We start from the raw sequence: 24,088 nt of genomic DNA, 5'->3' as shown, positions 1-24,088 counted from the left end.
GTTGGTTTTGCATAGATGCCCTTTATTATGTTGAGAAATTTCCCTTCTATACCTATTTTATTGAGAGGTTTTATCAGAAATGAGTGTTGGACTTTGTCAAATGCCTTTTATGCATCAATTGAGATGATCATGTCTTTTCTTTCCTTTTACTTATGTGGTGGATTATGTTGATTGATTTTCTAATGTTGAACCATCTTTGCATACCTGGTATGAATCCCACTTGGTTGTGGTGTATTATTTTTTTGATAGGATGCTGAATTCTACTGGCTAGAATTTTGTTGAGAATTTTTGCATCTATATTCGTGAGAGATATTGGCCTGTAATTTTCTTTTTTTTGTGGCATCTTTGCCTGGTTTCATTATCAGGGTTACAATGGCTTCATAAAATGAATTCGGAAGTATCCCTTCCTTTTCTATGTTCTGAAATAGTTTGAGTAGTACTGGTATAAGCTCTTCTCTGAACGTTTGGTAGAACTCTCCAGTGAAGCCATCTGGGCCAGGGCTTTTTTTTTTGTTGTTGGGAGTTTTTTTTAATTACCTTTTCAGTCTCTTCTCTTGTTATGGGTCTGTTCAGATTGTGTACTGTGGTAGTTTGGATAGGTGGTGTGTTTCTAGAAATTTATCCATTTCCTCTAGGTTTTCAAATTTGTTGGTGTATAGTTTTTCATAATATTCTGTTGTAACCGTTTTTATTTCAGTGTCCCCCATTTTGTTTCTTATTTGGGTTATTTGCATCCTCTCCTGTTTTTCTTTTGTCAGTCTGGCCAGTGGTTTGTCGATTTTGTTGATCCTTTCAAAGAACCAATTTTTGGTTTTGTTTATTCATTCTATTGTTTTTCTGTTCTCTATTTCATTTATTTCTGCTCTGATTTTTATTACCTCCTTTCTTCTAGTGACTGTGGGCTTTCTTTTTTTTTTTTTGCTGTTCTCTATTTGTTCAAATTCTGTAGTTAATGTTTTGAATTTGTCCCTTCTTTTTTCATGTATCTAATGCTATCAGTTGTCCTCCGAGGACTGCCTTCGCTGTGTTCCAAAGGTTTTGGTAGGATGTGTTTTCATTCTTATTTGAGTCTAGGAATTTTGTGATTCCATCTCTGATTTCTTCTATTACTCAGGGATGTGTAAGCAGGGTGTTATTCAGTTTCCATGTAATTGATTTTTTTTCCTTGCTCTTCCTGTTGTTAATTTCTACCTTGATGGCATTGTGGTCAGAGAAGATACTTTGTTTTATCTCAACGTTTTGGATCTTGTTGAGGATTGCTTTGTGGCGTAAGATGTGATCTATTCTGGAGAAGGTTCCATGTGCACTGGAAAAGAATGTGTACTTTGCAGCTGTTGGATGTAGTGTTCTGTATATATCTGTGAGGTCAAACTGGCTGATTTTGCCAGTTTTTCTGTTTTCTATTTGTTGTTTTATCCCTCTGATCATTTTTTTTTTCCTTCTTTTACTTATTTTGGATTTAATTTGCTCTTCTTTTTCTACTTTCTCAAGGTGGAAGTGTAGATTATTACTTTGAGATTTTGCCTCTTTTCCAATGTAAGCATTTAAAGCTATACATTTTCCTTGAAGCACTACTTTAACTGCATCCAACACATTTCTTTTTACTGTGAAATAACTATGGTCTCACAGGAAGTTGCAAAAATATACAGTCATGTACCCTTTACCCAGTTTACCCAAATGGTAACATTTTCCATAACTATGATACAATATTAAAATTAGGAAATAGACATTGATACCGTACTGTTAAACAGACAACAGGACTTATTAATATTTCACCAGATTTTTAAAACAGATTCTTTTTTAGAGCAGTTTTAGGTTTACAGAAAAAAAAATTATGGGTTCATTGGTATTTTAATAATAAATTGGGAGTGCTGCACTGGAGTAACTTGTCAGATGCCATTTTAACTATGAGGACCCTGATTACTGATTTTGTCACAGACGATCATATCCCCTGCTTTAAATTGCCAAGATAGCAAACAGGCCATTATTATGCCCTCATAAATGAGATTGCCAGAGGTTTCTCAGAGCCATCAAATTAAATCCAAATACACCACACAGATTGCTACTTCTATACAGGTAGTTTCCAACTTATGTCAGGGTCCATTCAGAGGACCTCATTTTTTTTAACTTTTCATTACTATTGCCTTTTATTTTCAGTATCTTTATAAATCCGGCAGTGTTTTGAACAGTACATCATAAAACTGAACATATCTTAGTGAACATCTGAGAATGATAACATCAGCAAATTACACACTGCAACAATTACTAATGATAAAACACAAAACAAAATAACCCCATCCTTGTTGAGCTGATTCCAGCTCATAGCGACCCTACAAGACAGAGTAAGACTGCCGCATAGGGTTTCCAAGGCTGTAAATCTTTACAGAAGCAGACTGCCACGTCTTTCTCCTGCAGAGTGGCTAGTGGGTTCTAACTGCCTACCTTTCAGTTATCAGCTGAGCACTTAACCACTGTGCCACCAGGGCTCCTTGCATGAGCATTAACCCTCTGGAAATAAGGCTTCTTTTATTGCTTGGAACTTAGAACTTAAGTAGACTTAAGTCTTATGGATGAGTAAATAAGCAAAAAACAAAATTATCATTTTCACCTCCAGTCTTTCAGAAAACCTGCTTGAATCTTTCCCTCCCTCCTCTCCTCATTTTCCATCTTCCATCCTCAAATTATCGAGGTGAGCCTTGACATCTGCCAACAACGGGAAGCTTAAGATGAAAAGATAGCCCCTTCCTGCAAATGGCTTACATTCTGGTGTGGAGACAGACACCCAAACACAGAGTTACAATTCAGTGAGATAATAACTTTTACTGGAAGCCTGTTTGAAATGCCGTGGGAGGATAGGAGGAAAAATCTCCCTACTCACTCAGGGAAGACTTCACAGAGGCGGAAACATTTGACCTGAGATGTAAAAAAATGTATGTTGCTAGTTGACATCAAGTCGATTCTGACTCATGGCGACCCCACACGTGCAGAGTAGAACTGTGTTCCATAGGGTTTTCAAGGCTGTGACCTTTCGGAAGCAGATCGCAAAGCCTTACTTCCAAGACACCTCTGGGTGGGTTTGAACTGCCAACCTTTTGGTTAGCAGTCCAACGCTTAACGATCTGCACCACCCAGCGACTCACTAAAAGGTGTATAGGAGCTTCATTTGTAAAATGGTGATAATAATAGTACCTGCTTCATAAGATTGTTTCCTTTTAAACAGTTTATGGAAGTATAATTTACAAAATATGAAATTTGACCATGTTGAAGTATACTGTGGTATGACTTTTAGAAATGTTTGCAGTTGTACAATGAGCACGACAGCCCATTTTTAGACTATTTCTGTCACCACCAAAAGTTCTCTTGTACCTATTTGCAGCCAATTCCTAGTCCCACACCCAGCCCAGGGCAACCTCCTATCTGTTTCATGTCTCTATTGTTTTGTTTTTTCTAGAAATTTCATATAAAGGGACTCATATAATACGTAGTCTTATTTGTCTGGTTTCTTTTACTCAGCGTAGTGTTTTTGAGGTTCATCCATGTTACAGCATGTATCAGTACTTCATTCCTGTTTATTGCTGAATACTATTACGTTGTATGGATGTACTATATTTTATTTATCCATACATTAGTTTGATTAAAGCAGAGAGTCAGCGAAAAAGAGGAAGACCCTCACTGAGATGGACTGACGTAGTGGCTACAACAGTGAGCTCAAACACAGCAATCGTGAGGATGGCGCAGGACCGGGCAGTGTTCCGTTCTGTTGAACACAGGTGCTGTCAAGTCAGTTCTGACTGAGCGACCCTAACTACAAGTTTGATTATTGGGACTAGTTCCACTTTTTGGCTATTATGAACTGTTGTGAACATCTATATATAAGTCCATGTGTGGACATGTGTTTTCATTTCTCTTAATTAGATTCCTAGTAATGGAATTCAGGGGCATATGTGAAGTTATCTGTTTACCTTTTTTTTTGAAAAAGGGGAGATAACATTTACAACCATAAAATCCACTCTTTTAAAGTGTGTAATTTAATGCTTTTCAGTACATTCACAGTGTTGTGCAACCATCACCACTATCTATCTAATTCCAGGACATTTTCATCACCCAAAAAGAAACCTCAGACAATTAGCAGTCACTCCCCATTCCTCCCTACTCCCAGCCTCTGGCAACCACTAATCTACTTTCTGTCTCTATGGATTTGCCTATTCTGGGCATTTTGTTAAATGGAATCATAAAATATGTGGCCTTTTGTATCTGGCTTTTCTCACTTAGCATGTTTTCAGGGCTTATCTGTGTTGTAACATATATCAGTACTTCCTGATACATTCATTTTTATGGCTGAATATTATTCCATTGTAGGGATATTCCATATTTTTGCTTATTCATTCATTAACTAATGGACATTTGGGCTGTTTCCACTTTTGGGCTATTATGAATGATCCTGCTGTGAACATAAACTGTACAAATTTTTATGTGGACATATGTTTTTAATTCTTTGGGGTAGATACCTAGGAGAAGAATTGCTGGGTCTTATGGTAACTCGGTGTTTTAACAGTCTGAGGAACTGACAAACTGCCAAAGCAGCTACACCATTTTACATTCCCACCAGCACTGTATGAGAGTTCCAATTTCTCTGCATCTTTGCCAATACTTGCTATTATCTGTCTTTTTTTATTATAGCCATCCTAGTGGGTATGATGTTTATGCATTCCATTTCATTTTTGACGACTTCCAATTTTCCTAGCTTCATACTTCGTACATTCCACGTTCCGATTATTAACTGATGTTTGCAGCTGTTTCTTCTCATTTTGAGTCGTGTCACATCAGCAAATGAAGGTCCCGAAAGCTTGACTCCATCTATGTCGATTCTACTTTGAGGAGGCAGCTCTTCCCCAGTCATATTTGAGTGCTTTCCAACCCGAGAGGCTCATCTTCCAGCACTATATCAGACAGTGTTCCACTGCTATTCATAATGTCTTCACTGGATAATTCTTTTCAGAAGTAGACCATCGGGTCCTTCTTCCTAGTCTGTCTTAGTCTGGAAGCTCAGTTGAAACCTGTCTGCCACAGGTGACCCTGCTGGTATTTAAATACTGGTGGCATAGCTTCCAGCATCACAGCAACATGCAAGCCCCCACAGTATGACATACTGACAGATGGATCACATGCAATATCACAAGCAAGTAAAATTTTGCTGAAGATCATTCGAAAGTGGCTGCAGCAGTATATCGACAGGAAACTGCCAGAAATTCAAGCTGGATTCAGAAGAGGATGTACAACGAGGATATCATTGCTGATGTCAGATGGATCCTGGTTGAAAGCAGAGAATACCAGAAAGATATTTACCTATGTTTTATGCAAAGGCATTTGACTGTGTGGATCATAACAAATTATAGATAATATTGTAAAGAATGGGAATTCCAGAACACTTAATCGTGCTCATGAGAAACCTCTACATAGTTCAAGAGGCAGTCGTTCAAACAGAACAAGGGGCTACTGACTGCATGGTTTAAAGTCAGAAAAGGTGTGTGTCAGGGTTGTATCCTTTCACCAAACATATTCAATCTGTATGAAGAGCAAACAATCCGAGAAGCTGGACTATATGAAGAAGAATGGGGCATCAGGATTGGAGGAAGACTCATTAACAACCTGCAATATGCAGATGACACAACCTGGCTTGCTGAAAGTGAAGAGGCCTTGAAGCACTTACTGATGAAGATCAAAGACCACAGCTGTCAGTATGGATTACACCTCAACATAAAGAAAACAAAATTCCTCAGAACTGGACTAATAAGCAACATCATGATAAATGGAGAAAAGACTGAAGTTGTCAAGGATTTCATTTTACTTAGATCTACAATCAACACCCATGGAAGCTGACTGTAGGTATTCCAGTTCCAGACTCTCAGATAGCCTCCTGTAAAACATGGCAGCAATATCTTGGTACTTATGGGTTAAAGTGCTTATGGGCTAATATGTCTTCTTCTCTTTTCTCTGCTTGTTTAAACACATTTCTTCCTATCGCTTATTCACCACATACACTAGTCAGCTTTTCCATTGTAGGCCCAGCATTCTGAAGCATGTACTTGCTAGCACTGTATTCATGAAAAGAAAATTTATTAACACCAAAACAAGCAGAATGCCTTGTCAAATGATTTTGTTCTTATATGGTTTGCTTGTATTTCTAGTAGAGGCGTTTCTATTTCTGAACCTTGGAGTCAGCTCTGACTCCACCGTACCCCAGCGCGTCCCCAGGTCCTGTTGCATCTGCTGTATAACCTCTTTTGTGTCAGATCCTTCTTTTCCATTCTCATCCCCACCATCCACCCTCAAGTCTCTCAGCCACCAGGGTCCGTGTCTTCCAACTGCCTCTGTCTCCTATTTGGATTAAATACTCTGAGTCACCTGAAGTAGTGCCCCACTGCCTACAAGCTGAAGTCTGAACTTCGTAGCTTTGCATTCACACCTCTGCACTGCCTGGCCTCGTGCACATCTCATCTCCCACTCTTCTAGGCCAGCCAGACCAGTGTGCTCACTGGTCCTTTGCATTCTGCCTCCAATACCATTGGCAGAGCTCCCCTGCCTTCCCATGCCCCACACGCTTGTTCCAGGATCTGGTCCTCTCCTCCCGTCCATGCTCAAGCTCTGCCAGTCCAAGAGACCATCCCTGATCATCACAGTCCCCAGTGTTCCTAGAGTACCCACTGTCTGTGCCCATGGACTGGCAGGTCTCACACACCTGAGGTAAATGATTAAATTTACCTCAGTTCTTCAACTAAGCTTATGCTAACTAAGGTCAAAGACTCACCCTGGATTCTCTGGATCCCTTCCATCAATGGCACAGTGCTGGCATCTAGTAGGTGCACTTGCTCTCACCTTCTCACTCAAAGTCCCATGTTAGTCCTTGGCACTCCTCGGGCATGCCTGATTCCTCCTCTGGCTCAGCCTTTCAGCCTGGCCTTGATTTTTGACAGTTCTGTGATTGAAGACTACTTGCAAGCTTTTTCCTCTCTTGTCTCACATGGCAAAGCTGATGAAAGCCTGTGCCCTTGGTGGAGAACTTCTTCCAGCAGAAGTGAGCTTCACCATTTTTTTTTTTTTTGGTGTGTTATTCCAACAGGTAATCATGGGAGGCCCCAGAAACAAACCAGGCACAAGATCAGCACCCCTGCCAAAGCTATGAAACTGCTCCGTAAATATTTACCTACAGAGTCCCTCTCCCAGACACGTCCTCCTCATCCTTTCCTTATTAAACTCTGCTCCGTTTTTTAATATCTTTAAGTGATCGGGGCAGGTACCTGTCATGGCATAATTATGCACCAGTTTCTCTGCTGTCATGAACTGAAGATTTTCTTTCCTCCTGCAAACTGACATGGCAGACATCCACTTAATGGAGTGATTATTAGTATAAAATTACTTTTTGGCCTTTAAATTTAATTATGCCACATTCATAACAATAAAATAAAATTCCAAATCCAGGTGTACTTTTCAGGGAAAAGTGTCCACAGCAATTACCTTCTGATAATGGCAGCGTGCACTTGAGCCTTTTGTCTCGGATCTTAAAATCTCTTCCACACAAGTAGATAATGATATTCATTTTGTAAGGGGTGAGAGGTGAAGTGATTGACCTCTTGGCATACTCAGGATATGAAAAAACGTCCAAAATCCAGGTGTTGCCTTTGTTTTTTCCCCCCTCCCCTTCGCTTTTCAGTTCTTTAAAAGAAGCATGGCCAACCTTCTGCTGATTTAAATACCTCTCTTTTTTTTAACAGCATGAAAGAAAAAGTATATCACATTTCATGGGGGAAGAGTTGAGATCCAGGGTGAGGGAATGGCTTGCATATATGTGCACACGTATCAGGGAATGTACATGCCTCTCCTGGTAAATCTACCTCATCTCTGTTACGCACAAAAACCAGTTGCTGTCGAGTCAGTTCTGATTCATGGCGACCCGATGTGTGCAGAGTAGAACTGCTCCGTAGGGTTTTCAAGACGGTGACCTTTCAGAGGCACTTCTTCAGGCCTTCCTTTCGAGCATCTCTGGGTGGATTTGAACTACCAACCTCTTGGTTAGTAGTTGTGTGTTTAACCATTTGCACCACTCAGAGACTCCTATCGCTATTATACAGTAAAGCTTTAAATGTGGGCTCCATGAGTTTATGAATAAAAAGACCAGCTAATTAGAACAGTTCCTGGCACATAGCAAGCCCATATAATTCTGGCTTTTATAATTATCTTATTGATGTCTACGGGCAGCATCTACAGTCTCTGGAAAAGCAGCATTTGGAGCATGTCTTTGCTTGTGCTGTTCAACAGCCGGGACTGTACTTCCCAAATCTTTGGGAACCAGTTTAAGTCCAATTTCCCTCCTTCAAGAAACCTTCTCAGGTCTAACCGTCATTCAGTTCTTACTCTTCGTAACTCCTTTATCATTTTCTCAGTTCAATTCAACAAATGTTGAATTGCATAATTCAACTAGGGCAGGCCTCATTGGGGCGCAAAGTCATGTCCCATCCTGTAATATTTAACTATTGTATGAGTGTTTGTCTTGCGTCTAATGGGATTGTTGGGTCTTGAGGGAAAAGTACATAACATACAAAGTGTGGTATTTCCCCTAGCCCCAGGAGCAATCCTGCACATACAGCAGAAGCTCAGACAACTCCAAGCATGGAGGCAGGAAGGCCCAAAACCACACATTTTTGTTGAATCCTGTGTAATAAATTCTTGTTGCACTGAAGTCATAGAGCTCTTCGCAGGGCCCAAAACATAACCCTAGATCTTTATTCTTTGGCCCACTTCAGCGCCCCATTCTATTCTGTTGTTATGTGAAAGAAGTCAAGTATGAGTAGAGTGCCTCCTACCTACAGGATGTCATGGAGCTGTGAGATGATAAAATAAATATACCAATGTCTGTAAGAAAGGTGGGTCACGATGAACTCTAGAACTGAGAATCAGTCGAAGGACTTTGCAGTTAAAGGGGAGGGAGGGGTACAGAAAGCCTTTATTCATTTACTCAACAAATATATACTAAGGGGCCTTCTGTACCAGGCCTGTGCTAGGCTTCATGGAAGAGGGTAGGATTAGCACCTAGTCCTCCTTCCGTAATATAAAAACAAGATCCAATTTTTTGCTTCTCTCATCTACTGTTTATTAGTGAGCTATACCAGTCTGTCATTTTTCTAATGCAGAAGGCATTCTGGGGAATAAGAGACTAATAATGTGCTTATCCCCCTCAGTATTGCATTCTCTTGGATTGCAGAGCTAATTTCTTTCACTAGCTCATTAACATTCACAGCCAGGGTTTGCTTTCACTTTCATAGTCTCCTGACGAAATGCTTACTGCAAAGATGAAAGCTACTCACACTGTTTGCCTTTTGGTGTCTTCCAGGATTTTCTACCCAGGAAACCATCCTGTCAGAGGCGTGCAGGTAATGAAAGTTGGCAAACTGCAGTTACATCAAGGCATGTTTCCCCAAGCAATGAAGAATCTGAGACTGGTGAGTTTCCCAAGATCTTGTACAGTTCTGCCTGGCATACCTTTCCATGGCTGTTGCTGGCCCTCTTCTGTGTGATGTTTAGCACATAGGCACATACACATACAATCCTGGTGTTTACCAGCCACCTGCGCTCACCCAAAAAAAGGTCTTGCTTTATAATATATGCCAATTTCTGTGGTGTAAATATGCCTACTGTGGTTGGTTTCAAGCTACCAATGTGAAATCAACCAGTTTGCAAAAATCATAAAAATTTAAGTCTGCTCCACTAAGCTGGTACAAACCAGCCTCCAAACACTACTGCACCTGTACTCTACTCCATAGTGAACAGTTCCCCCTTCTCCCTGCCCCACCTGTTGCCCACAGAACACAGTCCAAATTCCTTGCAGGTCAATCAAAACTCCTGACAATCTTTCTATATAGTTCTCCTTTGCAGACTGTACACTCCTCCTCCCTCTCCACACACCCAGTGCACGCTGTGCCACTCACTGTCGCCCAAGCACCCCTGAAGTGCTCATGCTTAGGTCTTTACAAAGCTATTTCCTCTGCCTTACCCCCCAGCAGAAGTCACCTGACGCTTTAAGGCTCAGCTCACACACCATTTCCTCCATGTTCTCCCACAACCCTTTGCTCGCCGTCAGTGGAGCACATACCACATTGTAGCAGGCAGTTGTTTCACCACACATACACACACACCAGCCCCGTACCCGGGACACTGTGGAGTCCTTGTGTTTGTGGTCATCTTCATAACCAGTTCAGTGCTAAGTAGGGTACCTGGAGCTTAGTAAATATTAGTTATTGGAGGAAAGGAGGAGGAGGGGGCAGGTCAATACAATCCTGGCAGTTAGTGCTGAGAAGCTGAATGGGAGAACTGGGTCAGTGCTGGAATACATTGTTAAAGAGTGGTGTTTATTTTCGCCCTCTCAGTGAGTCTCCTCTGCCCTAGGGGGTCAGGGCTCTCTGCTGTTTTCGACTGCCCTCGGGCCAGCACTTCGTCCTGGCTTCCCACCATGGCAAAGCTTCCTCTCCCATGGCCTTCCAGAATGAGCGCTCGCATGTTATCTGGCCCTGACACTGTGGGTCCTGTGGAGATCCCACGCGTGGGGAGCACTTGACACTTTAGTGGAATCCTCTGAGCCACGATGTCCTTGTCTACAGAAGAGCTTCCGTGCAGGCATCCAGGGCCCTGTCTCAGGGTTGTTCAGGGAGGATTCAGGGACTAGCTGATCTCATGTGGCAGCTAGCTACATTTAGAGGAGAAAAATGACTGATGCTTAAGGGATTCTTTATGTATTTTCTTTTCATCGTTGTTGATTTTATATTTGCTGAGTCTATGTTTTTCTTGTTTTTTATTTTGATGTGTAGGATTGTTAGTTTCCTTGTGGTTACCTTAAAATTTACCCCTAAGTTTAAACCAATATTTTATTTCTTTATACCACCTTGACTTCCTCTCCATATGAAAGGTCTATGACTACATTTTTTACTCCCTCTTTTTTGTTAACGAAGTCTTAAAAATTGGCTTCCCTTGATGCTAGTGTTTGTTACATGTTAACCATGTTGCCATTTCCTGATCTCTAATTGAAAACAGCCACTAGTCAAAAGGAAGGACATTGGGGATTACTGGAGGCACGCAACTCTTCCTGCTGTTTTTACCTTGATAGACGTCTTTACCCAGACCTACACAAGAACACCTACCAGTCTCTTGTAGTCACAGGGAGAGCTTTCCCTTTCTGGTCCGTCTGATAATTGTTAGCCAGTCAAATCAGATAACAAATATTTATTGAGGATCTACTGTCTAAAATTTTGGACAGAAAAATAATGTGGAGGAAATTTCCACATTATGATGTAACCAACCCAAGATCACCTGCAGATAGGTGTTTCATAAGTGATCAGGTTAATCCCTTACATTTATATAGGACTGGGAAGGTACTAACACTGCTTGTACCTGCATGATTTTATCTGGTCCTCATGACAGATGATAGCCATATGAAGTCAGCAGGACAGGCAGTTTCATTCCCATTTGAAAAATGAAGGGGCTAAGGCTTGGAGACACACAAGAGCTTCTCCAAAGTCACACTGAGGCAGAGCGAGGTCTAGTTTGTTCAGTTTAATTCAGCACATGTTCACTAAATGCTTCTATTAATCAGAGCAAGACCCAGTGTTGTCCTTACAATTTAGTGGAGGAGACAGACCTGTGAGCAAGTCATTAAATCCAGGCTAGAATCCAAGGCTCTGTTCTTTCCCTTTGGGCTGGCTCAGCAAAATAGATGAGGTTTTCTGGTAGGACTTAGTGTGTAGAAATCCTTTCAGATCTGTCTGGGTTCCTGATGCCAAATCAGAGGAAAGTGTGGAGGAGAAATCAGAGGAGATTTGGGCCTTTTCTTTTCTTCATGTGAGGCTTTGGCCATTGCATGAAGAACTCTTGAAGGAAACATCTAATACCCTCAGCTGCAAAGACAATCCTTTTTGAACCCAGATAGACATGTAGGTATGTACAACTTTAGGAGATAACATGGGCGGGGCTGATGGTGCTGGCCATAGTGGGCCCTTCTAATCAGTCTCTGATTCCCTGTAGTGCCCACTTCCATTGTCTGTCATCCTCATGCCTCTTGTGAGGTTGCCTCACCTCCTTCAGGAGGTTTCTCTGATAATCATTTTAGCATCTCCTGCTCCTGATACCAAAGATCAGGCCAAGCATTGCCCTTGATAGCCACCAAATGAAAGACATTCTGGGAGCAGCGTTGGAATGCCTGTGATGAGACTTGGAGTTAAGTTGTGGCCTCACCCCAGTTCTCTTCTTTGACACGAGGAAAAGTCACTGAATCTCTTGCCAGGTTCTGATTATCCACTAAGGAGCAAATGTTCATCCAAGGCAGTGTGGCGTAGTGGAAAGAACATTTAGATTTAGAGTCTGTAGGTTCAAGTGCTGGAGCCCTGGTGGCACAGTGGTCAAGAGCTCGGCTGCTAACCAAAATGCCAGCAGTTCGAATCCACCAGCTGCTCCTTGGAAACCCTATGGGGCAGTTCTGTTCTGTCCTGTAGGGTCACTATGAGTAGGAATCGATGGCAACGGGTTTTTGTTTGTTTTATTTTAGGCTCAAGTTCCAGTCTCACAACTTACTAATTTTATGACTTGAAAACAAAAAACACCAAACCAGTTGCTGTTGATTCTAACTCACGGCGACCCCTTGTGTTCCAGAGTTGAACTGCACTCATAGGGTTTTCAGCAAGTCACTTAATCCCTCTGAATATAATTTTCTTACTTTTTAAATGAGGATAATACCTGCCCCCCATAGAGCTGTTTTGAGAATTAAATGAGACTGTAATTGTTATAGGAGTCCTCATCTGGATCATGCCCCACTACCCAGTCTCTTTAGCACTTGTGCTTGTAGTTTGGGATTATATGCTGTTCCCTTGTTGAACAAATTATGCCTGCTCCCCAGCAGTTCCCATCTGTGTTTGTCTCCCCAAGGTGAGTGAGAATTCCTGCAGGGACCCTGACTTATGTGCCTGCTGTGCCTCCTGTGCCACCCAACACAGACACACAGGCCCACAATACAGCAGATTCTGTTAAATATATGCTTGAATGAAGGGATTTTGGGGGATTTTTTTTTAATGAATAGAGGACTTTTAAAGCCCCACCCTCACCCTGTTCTTTCAGCTGTATATGACTAATGGACCAGATCTTCTCACGACCTCTGTTGAGTATTTGCTAGCAGAGGGACTGCCTGAACACGTCCATCTCTTTATGAACTCACCACGACCTGCAAGTCTAGAATCAGGTCAGCTTCCTCCTGCAGACAGTGCCTCTTCCTGAGCTTTCTCAAGACTCAGGTAACCCAGAGAGGGGAAAGGGAGGATATATATGTACTCTTTGCCCTTCAAAATGGATGTGCCCTTCAAAATGGATGTGTTCTTTAGACTGGCAACCCTGGATATTCTTTCTTGCCCTAGAAACCGTTGAAATAATGGAATGAAATAGCTTGAATCAGGGTTGCAAAGGCTGAGCTTGGAACAAAAATCAGAAAAGCTTCAGGAACAGAATTTGTTATAGATCCAATTAGACCCTAGCCTCCCCCAGGAAAGGAATCCACTTAGCCCAGCTCTGATTTGGTTTAGGCTTCCATTTCCACTAGGCTCAATGGAAATTCTTATGATTGCTGCCACAGGACAGTCCTGGGGTCCCTTCACGGTGCTCCCTCCTGCTTTCTCCTATCTTTAATCTACTTTCATTTCTTTCTTGGAAGGATTTTGTTTGCTACTAATTTGACTTCTTGGACCTCAAGGGCAACTAATCCCATCTGGGCTGTCTTGTCAATGAGCCTGTTTATTTTCCATGAACTCTACATTTTCCAGGCTCCCTCATCCTGCCCCAGAGTTGCTGCTTTGTTAGCTGAAGTCAGATTATAGAAAGCCAGACATTTTCCTCCTATATAGCCATTTTTTAATCCAGATTTAAATTTCTTGCATTACACTCTTAATTCCCATTTCATTTTGTTGAAGGATTTTACATTTGGGGGATCTTTGTAGCTTTTCCTGGGCCTGAACTTGGAGAGCAGGTCAAGCAGCTTCTAGATACAAGTCCTGGACTTTGCTCCTCTCAGAGAGTTATTAGCTACTTTAGCACATCGAGGGGGAGCGCAAAGCCCAACCACACTTGCCTCTGTCTACTCCAGCTTGCACCCTGATTTCCAGCCCATTAAAATGGCTGATATAGAATGTGAAAATTCTGTTACTCCCATTTCTTTATCTATTACGTGATTCTTAACCTCTTTAGGGTCATGTTCTTTCTTAGGAATCTGATGATAACCACCTACTCGTGCATACACATAGCATTTGTATATTTTCTGGGAGAGGGGGCTTTAGGGACCTCCTGAAACTTCTCCATGGACTTTCTAAGTGTCCACACTATGTTAAAAAGCTCTCCTCTAAATGTGTAACAACAAACCTTAACATATGGGCAAGTGGGAGGGCATGTAGAGGTGATGTGCTATAATCATCACTAATATCCTTAAAGAGCTGCTTGGAAATCCCTGACTGTTATATTTATGAACATCCCCTACTGATGACCTCCAAATACAGAATGTTAGTTTCAGGAATATGTTTCTGAACCAAAGATAGAGAAAAAAGGGAATGGTGGGTAAAATGCAATCATAGTGATTAAGCCATATTACAACAAGCAGACATTTACCTGCCAGAAAGTGTAGCCCAATATTAACAAGAAGCTGAGTGGGGAACATGGACTTATACCTCCACCAGGCAGTAACGAGGTGGCCTCCCCATGATCCTCTGCTAGGGCGGTGTCAGAGGAAGCCAGCTAAAACAAAAGGTTTAAATAAAAATTAGTCATTTCAGTAAAAAATCACTCATCATACCAAGAACCAGGAGATCTCAAACAGAATGAAAAAAGGACAATCAATAGATGCCAACAACAAGATAACAGAGATGTAACAAGATAACAGAGATATTAGAATTATTTCACAAAAATTTTAAAGCAGCCATCATAAAAATGCTTCAAGTCCCCCTTTATTGGTAATCACTGTGAATGTAAATGGATTAAATGCTCCAGTCAACAGAGTGGCAGAATGTATATTAAAAAAAAAAACCCATCTGTATGCTGTCTATAAGAGATACACCTTAGGCACAAAGACATTATAAAATGAAAGTGAGAGAATGGAAGAAAACATTCCATGCAAACAGTAGCCAAAAGAGAGCAGGCACAGCAATTTTAATATGAGGCAAAATAAACTTTAAGTCAAAATCTATTATAAGAGGCAAAAGAAGGGCACTATATAATGATAAAAGAGACAATTCATTAAGAAGAAAATTCATCAAGAAGAAATAACTATTGTAAGTATTTATGCACCTAACCTTAGAGGCCCCAGATTTATAAAGCAAGCACTGACAAAATTGAAGGGAAAAACAGCCAGCTGTACAATAGTAGTTGGAGACTTTAATACACCACTTTTGATAATGCATAGAACTAGAAAGAAGATTAATAAACAAAAAGAAGACTTAAACAACACTATTAACCAACTAGTCCTAACAGACATATATAGAACACTCCATCCAACAACAGCAGATTATACATTCTTCTCCAGGGCACATGGAACATTCTCCAGGATAGACCATGTGTTAGGACACAAAGCAAGTCTCAATAAATTTAAAAAGATGGAAATCATACAAAGCATCTCCTCCAATCACAATTGGAATGAAGCTAAAAATTAATAACATAAAGGAAACTAAATAACACAGTACTGAACAACCATTGGGAAAAATGAGAAATCGAAAAATACTTAAAGTCGAACAAGAATGAAATGTAACATACCAAAACTTATGGGATGCAGCCAAAGCAGTGCTCAGAGGGAAATTTATAGCAATAAACACCTATATTAAAAAAGAGCAAAGATCCCAAATCAATAGCCTTACTCTACAACTTGAAGAACTAGAGAAGAGTAAACTAAACCTAAGGCTACCAGAAGAAAGTAAATAATAAGATCAGAGATGAAATATAGAAAAACAAGAGAATCAATGAAACCATGATATTTTTTTTAAGATCAATAAAATAGATAAACCTTTGGCTAGAATGACAAAAAGAGATGATGTAAATATCTAAAAATGAGAAATGAAAGTGAGGACATTAAAACTGACCCCATAGAAATAAAAAGGATTGTAAGGAAATACTATGAACAGTTGTACACCAACAAATTAGGTAACTTGGAAAAAATGGACAAATTTATTGAAACACATGAACTTACTACATTGACTCAAGAAGAAATAATAGATATCGACAGACCATAACAAGTGAAGAGATTGTATCAGTAACTAAAAACCTCCCAGCAAGAAAAAAAAAAAAAAGTCCTGGACCAGAAGGCTTCACTGAGAATTTATAGAAGAAGTGACCACAATACTACTTAAACTTTTCAAAAAAAAAAAAAAAATAGAAGAGGCGGGAACACTTCTGAACTCATTCCATGAGGCAAGCATTATCTTGATACCAAAGCCAGACAAAGACATCACGAGAAAACTATAGACCATTATCCCTAATGAAAGTAGGTGCAAAAATATTTAACAAAACACTAGCAAACTGAATCCAAAAACATATTAAAAGGATTATACACCATGATGAAGTGGGATTTATTCCAGGAATGCAAGGATGGTTTAATATTAGAAAATTAATCAGTGTAATACACCACATTAATAGAATAAGGGAAAAGAACATAATCATCTCAATCAGTGCAGAAAAGGCATTTGACAAAATTCAGCATCCTTTCATGATAAAAACACTCAACAAGATAGGATTAGAAAGGGAATTCCTCAGTATTATAAAGGACATTTATAAACAAAACTAACAGCAACAAGGCAAGGATGCATGCCTACTCTCACCACTGCTATTCAATATTGTTCTGGAAGTCCTAGCAGAGCAGTTAGGGTAGGGAAAAAAAAGTACCCAAATTGGGAAGGAGGAAGTCAATCTATCCCTTTTTGCAGATGACATGATCTTATACATAAAAAACCTTAAAGATGCTACAAGAAAGCTATTATAACTAATAAATAAATTCAGCAAAGTGGCAGGGTACAAGGTCAACACACAAAAATCAGTTTGGTTTTTGTTGTTGTTGTTAGGTGCTGCCTAGTCGGTTCCAATTCATAGTGACCTTATGAAACATTGCCCAGTCCTGCGCCATCCTCACAATTGTTGCTATCTTTGAGCCCATTGTTGTAGCCATTATATCAATCCATCTTCTTGAGGATCTTCCTCTTTTTCACTGACCTTCTACTTTACCAAGCATGCTGTCCTTCTCTAGGGATTGGTCCCTCCTGATAACATGTCCAGAGTCTTGCTATCATTGATTCTAGGGAGAATTTTGGCTGTCCTTCCTCCAGGACAGATTCACTCATTCTTCTCGCAATCCCTGGTATAGTCAATATCTTCACCAACACCATAATTGAAATGTGTCAGTTCTTTGGTTTTCCTCTTTCATTGTCCAGCTTTTGCATGCATATGAGGCTAGCACGTACAAATGGCCAACAAGCACATGAAAAGATGTTGAATGTTATTAACCATTAGGGATATGAAAACCAAACCCATATATCAGATAAGGGCCTAATATGCAATATATATATAAAACTTCTACAACCTAACAAAAAAAGACAAGCAATCCAATCAAAAAATGGCTAAATGACTTGAACAGACAGTTCACGAAAGAGGATATTCAAATGACTAACAAGCATATGAAGGGATGCTCAAGATTATTACCCATTAAGGAGACGCAAATCCAAACCACAATGAGATATCACCTCACCCGCATTAGAATGGCAATGATAAAAAAATGTGGAAAATGACAGGTGTTGGTGAGGTTCGGGAGAAACTGGAACCTTCATCCATTGCTGGGGGGAATGTAAAATGGTGTAGCTACAGTGGAAAACACTTTGGCAGTTCCTCAAAAAGTTGAACATAGAATTACCATATGGCCCAGCAATCCCAAACTAGATATATACCCAGAAGTGAAGGCAGGAATGCAAACAGAAACCTGTACACCAATGTTCATTACAGCACTTTTCATAATAGCCAAAAGGTGGAAATAATGGAAATGTCCATTAATATATGAACGGATAAACAAAATAGAGTATATACATACAGTGGAATATTATGCAGCCATAAAAAGAAATGAAGTTCTGACACATGCCACAACATGGCGTACCTTGAAAACGTTATGCTGAGCAAAACAGCTCAGTCACAAAAGGACAAATACTGTATGATCTCACTTACATGAAAGAAGCAGATATATACAATGCAAAGATTATTAAAGGTTACCAGGCGTGGGAGAGAGGAGGAAAATGGGAGTTTTTTGTTTGGGGGGTGGCACTGAGTTTATGTTAATTGGTGGTGGAATATTTTGGAAAAGGATAGCGATAATGGTGGCACAACGTGAAAAATGTTATCAGTGTCATTAAATGGTAAATGTGGATGTTGTGTTGGTGGATGTTTTGGTGTGTACATTTATACCACAATAAAAAGAAAAACATATAAAAGAACAATAACAAAAATGCTTTCACAAGCAATTATGAACACACTCAAAATAAATGAAAGAAACAGAAAATCTTGGCAAAAACTGAAAAATACAATAACCAAAATAAACAGAATGGAAGGGGCATAGGAATTAATTAGTGAACTTGAAGATAGAACAACAGAAATGACTCAATCTGAAAATAGAGCAAAAACACTAAACAGTGCCTCAGGGATCTGTGGGAGCAATAACCAAAGATCTAACATTTGTGTCATTGAAGTCCCAGGATAGGATAAAGAGATGGGGTGGAAAAATTGCTTGAAGAAATAATGGCTGAAAGCCTCCCAAACTTGGCAAAAGACATAAACCTACAGATTCAAGATGCTTAGCAAACCCAAAACAGGATAAACCCAAAGAAATCCACGTCACAGTCAAACTTCTGAAGACTCAAGACAAAGAAAATATCTTAAAAGCATCAAGATAACAATGCCACCTTACCAATGAGGGAAAAACAATTTAAATGACAGTGGTTTTCTCATCAGAAACCATGGAGGCCAAAGGAAAATTGCACAAGATTTTTCAAAAACTAAAAGAACTACTAACCCAGAAACCTGTATTCAAAAATATCCTTCAGTCCATGAAGGGGAAATCAAAACATTCTCAGATGAAGGAAAACTAAGAGAATTTTTCACCAACAGATCTACCCTAAACAGAAAGGAAATGATAAAAGAAGGAATCTTGGAACACCAGAAGGAAGTAAGAATAGGGAAGCAAAAATATGGGTATTATAAAATACTTTCCTTCTTCTCTTTAGGTTTCAAAATTATGTTTAATGATTGAAGCAAAAATTACAACACTGTTGTGCTCCTAAATGTATGTACAGGAAATATTTATGACAATTATATAAATGGGGGAGGACAAAAGGATGTAAACATTGATAAGGCTTCTACGCTTCATTTGATCTGGTAAAATAATGATACTAGTAGACTGATAAATTATGCATATATAGTGTAATACCTATAGCAACCACTGAAAAAGCACCATAGAATGTAAAAGTAAAAATAAAAAAAATTCAAGTAACTTACAGAAGGAAAAACAGAAAGCAAAAAGAGAACAAGAAACAAAATAGACGTAATTCCTAATATATTAATAATTACATTAAATGTAAATAGTCTAAATTCGCCAACTAAAAGAGATTGGCAGAGTGGATTAAAGAACATGACCCAACTACATGCTGTCTATAAGAAACTCACTTCAAATATAATGATATACAAGCAGGCTGGAAGTAAAAGGGCAGAAAAATGTGTATCGTGCAAAAATGATTAATCAAAAAAAGCACGAATGGCTATACTAATATCAGATAAATTAGACTTCAGAACAGTGAAAATTACTAGAGACAGAGAAGGACATTACATAACGATAAATTGGTCAGTCTGTCAAGAAGACACAGTAATCCAAATATGTATCCACCAAACAACACAGTTGCAAAACATGATAGAACTGAAAGGAGATAGGTAAGTCTACATGTATAGCTGGGGATATCAATACACCTCACTCAGTATTTGATAGAATAACAAGGATATAGAAGAACTTAACAACACCATCAACCAACAAGATCTAATGGATATTCATAGCACATTCCACCTAACAGCAGCAGAATAAACATTCTTTTCAAGTGCCCACAGAATTTAGAGCATACATATCCTGAGCCATAAAACAAACCTCAACAAATTTAAAAGAACTGAAATCATACAAAGTATATTCTCTAATCACTATGGAATTAAAGTAGAAATCAAGAACAGAAAGATAACAGGAAAATCTCCAATCAATGAAAACAAACAACCAATTTACTTGTAAAATAATCCATGAGTCAAAGAGGAAATTTCAAGGAAAATTAAAATATGCATAGAATTGAATGAAAATGAGAATACAACACATCACAGTTTCTAGGACACAGCAAAATTAGTTCTGAGAGGGATATTTATAGCAATAAATACAAATATTCAAAAAGGGAAAATCTCAAATTGATAACCTAACCTCCCCCTCAAGAACCTAGAAAAGAGCAAAATAAACCTAAGCAAGCAGAAGAAAGGAAATAATAAACACAAATCGATGTAGAAAACAGAAACGAGAGAAAATCGATGAAACAAAGAGATAGTTTTTCAAAAAGATCAATAAAACTGACTGACAGACCTCCATCAAGACTAAGAAAAAAAGAGAGAAGACACAAAGCACCAATATCAGGAATGAAATAGAAGCTATCACTACGGACCCTGCAGACATCCAAAAGATAAGAAGGGGATTACAAACAAAACGATACACATACATTTGACAACTTAGACGAAATCGCTTTGATTCTTCAAAAAACACAAATTACAACAACTCATCCAATATGAAATAGATAATTTCAACAACTCTATATAACTAACTATCAAGGAAATTTAAGTACTAGTTTTAAAACTCCCCAAAAAGGAATCTCCAGGTCATTGGATTCATTGGCAAATTCTACCAAAGGTTTAAAGGAGAATTAACATCAGTTCTATACAAAGTCTTACAGAAAATAAAAGAGGAGGGAACACATCCCAATTAATTTTATGAAACTAGTATTATCCTGGTACCAAAACCAAGCAAAAACAGTGAAAAATTTTTACAGATGAATATCCCTTATGAATATAGATGAAAAATTCCTTAATAAAATATTTGCAAATAGTATTCGGCAATATATAAAAAAGAATTATGCACCATGACAGATGGAGTTTATTCCAGGGATGCAAGTCTGGTTCAGTGTTCAAAAATGAATCATTGTCTGATGAATCTGTGAAGCATCTCATAACATGGATGAAACTGGAGGACATTATGCTGAGCGAAATAAATCAATCACAAAAGGACAAATAATTGTATGAGACCTCTACTGTAAAAACTCATGAAAAAGTTTACACACAAAAAGAAACAGTCTTTGTTGGTTACAAGGTGGGGGGGAACTAAACAGACAATAGATAAGTGGTAATTTTGGTGAAGAGTAAGACAGTACACAATATGGGGGAAGCCAGCATACCTTGTACAAGGAAGGGTCATGGAAGCTACATAGACACATCCAAACTCCCTGAGGGACTGAATTGCTGGGTAGAGGGCTGTGGGGACCATGGTCTCAGGGAACATCTAGCTCAATTAGGGAACATCAAGATAGCTCAATTGGCATAAGACACTTTATAAAGACAATGTTCTACATTCCACCTTGGTGAGTAGCATCTGGGGTCTTAAAGCCTGTGAAAAGCCATCTAAGATACTCCACTGGTCTCACCCCTTTGGGAGCAAGGGAGAATGAAGAAAACAAGATACAAGGAAAAGATTAGTCCAAAGGACTAATGGATCACAACTACCACAGCCTCCAGCATACTGAGTCCAGTACTAGATGGTGCCCGGCAACCACCACTGACTACTCTGACCGGGATCACAACAGAGGGTCCCAGAAAGAGCTGGAGAAAAAGTAGAACAAAATTCTAACTCACAAAAAAAGACCAGACTTACTGGCCTGACAGAGAAAGGAGAAACCCCAAGAATATGGCCCCTGGACACCCTTTTAGCTCAGTAATGAAGTCACTCCTGAGCTTAACCATTCAGCCAGAGATTAGACAGCCCCATAAAACAAAATGAGACTAATGGGGCACAACAGTCCAGGGACAAGGACCAGAAGGCAGGAGGGGACAGGAAAGCTAGTAATAGGGAACCCAAGTTTGAGAAGGGACAGTGTTGACATGTCATGGGGTTGTTAACCATTGTCATAAAACAATATGTATACTGTTTAATGAGAAACTATTTCTCCTGTAAAACTTCATTTGAAGTACAATAAAAAGAAAAAAGCTAGAAAAAAAAATCTCATTGTCATCTGCCATATTAACAGGCTAAAGGAGAAAATTCATATGATTATATCAATTGATATAGAAAAAGCATTTGACAGAATACATCATAAAAACTCTTAGAAAAACAAGAATAGAGGGGAACTTTCCTCAACTTGATCAAGAGCATCTACAAACACAGCTAACACTAAATGGTGAAAGACAGAATACTTTCCTCCTAAGCTCAGGAACCAAGGAAAGGAAGTCTACTCTCACCACTCTGTCAACATAATACTGGCAATCCTAGCCAGTGCAATAAGACAAGAAAAGGAAATAAGAGGCGGGGCCAAGATGGTGGAGTAGTCAGATGCTTCCAGTGGACCCTCTTAGAAGAAACACCCGACAAAACAAGTGAATCAATTATATATGACAATCTAGGAGCCCTGAACATCTGAGGCAAAGCTGAGGAACCAGACTGAGTGGCAGGGGGAGGGAGACATGGTTCTTAAGCAGTGAGGAGTTGCCAGACCTGACCCAGCAAGAGCCTGAGCCCTTCAGGCCTGATCAGCTCATGGGTGAGTGGTGAGGCAGGCAAGCAGCAGTGCTCAGGAAGTGCATTTTCCACACCGGGAGAGATCCAGTGCCAGAGAATCTACTTGGCCACCCAGAACCAGTGAAAAGCAGCCCTCGATTGGCGAAAGCTACATACTTGTGTATGGCCTACCACGCGGGTCAAAAACACCCCCCTTAGGAAAAACCTCTCTCTCATTTACCTCCCCACTCCCTACTCTGCACTGGGTCCTGGACTGACTTCAGCAACTGCCAAGTCCTCTGGGCCAGAAGTAAGATCTGTTACACACCCTGAGCCATTCTCCTGGCCTTCAAGAGTGAAAAAATTAACAGGGGAAAAAATAAATTGCTGGCTCACCTAAGCCAGGAACCCAAGGTAAGCACAGCTCCTTTGCCTAGGTACAGGCATAAGGGATCCACAGACTTTGAGTGCCTTTCCCCCTGCAGAGACTTGTGTGGGCCCATTTCAACAGCATAGGCCCTCATTACTGAAGTACAACAGGGTATATACCTGAAGTCTAACTTCAACTGTTTCAGCTGTCAAGTGGCAGGTTCATGACATTTGACACTGCTCTGCTCATTAAGCAGGGTCTTCACTTACCCACATCAGGGGCCTGAGGACTGGTGGCTTCTCCCACGCCACCTAGCCACTTGCGATAAGAGCCCAAGAATAAGAGATGCCCCCCAGTCCTTACACTAACAGCACTGGGTGCTCATACTCCGGCTGCAAAGCCCACCCACAGGGACACACCTTCCTCCTGGACACTCAGGGGTGGCCGCCAGCCCCCTACCTTTCTCAGTGTGTGTCCCCCTGCTACAGCCAGATGTCTGTGCCTAAACCAATCACCCATGCCTGTCTAGGACTGTAGGTGAGAGCCTGCACCACACACTTGGTGGCCATCTACCTGGGCACCTGAGCTGAATCCATACAGGAGGAGTGGGTGGACTCCTGAACTCACATACCTAGAAACAGATCTAACCACCTGGTGACAGGACATTACACCTTCAAAGTTGCCAATAATCAAACTAACTCATACGAGCGGACTATTTGGGCATATCAAAACAAAACAAGAAGCTAGGATGCAGTAAACAAAGATAAAGTAAATAAACATAATAACTTATTGATGGCTCAGAGACAACAGTCAATATCAAATCACATAAAGAGGCAATCCATGAT

General features: G+C 40.0%; 1 protein-coding gene across 1 annotated transcript in view; it reads left to right on the top strand.

Annotated features, from left to right (window-relative positions):
• The window catches only part of SMYD3 (SET and MYND domain containing 3), an 816,669-nt gene that overhangs the window by 778,670 nt on the left and 13,911 nt on the right, over window positions 1-24,088 (top strand). The window contains exon 10 of the mRNA XM_004375869.2: window positions 9,389-9,497. Coding sequence (XP_004375926.1) covers window positions 9,389-9,497 — 109 coding nt within the window. The remainder of the gene's footprint in view (window positions 1-9,388; window positions 9,498-24,088) is intronic.

This window comes from Trichechus manatus, unplaced genomic scaffold (genome assembly GCF_000243295.1).
Source record: "Trichechus manatus latirostris isolate Lorelei unplaced genomic scaffold, TriManLat1.0 scaffold00039, whole genome shotgun sequence".
Taxonomy (NCBI): Eukaryota; Metazoa; Chordata; class Mammalia; order Sirenia; family Trichechidae; genus Trichechus; species Trichechus manatus.
The sequence above is the reverse complement of the archived record's forward strand: the minus strand, read 5'-3'. Positions and strand labels throughout refer to the sequence as shown.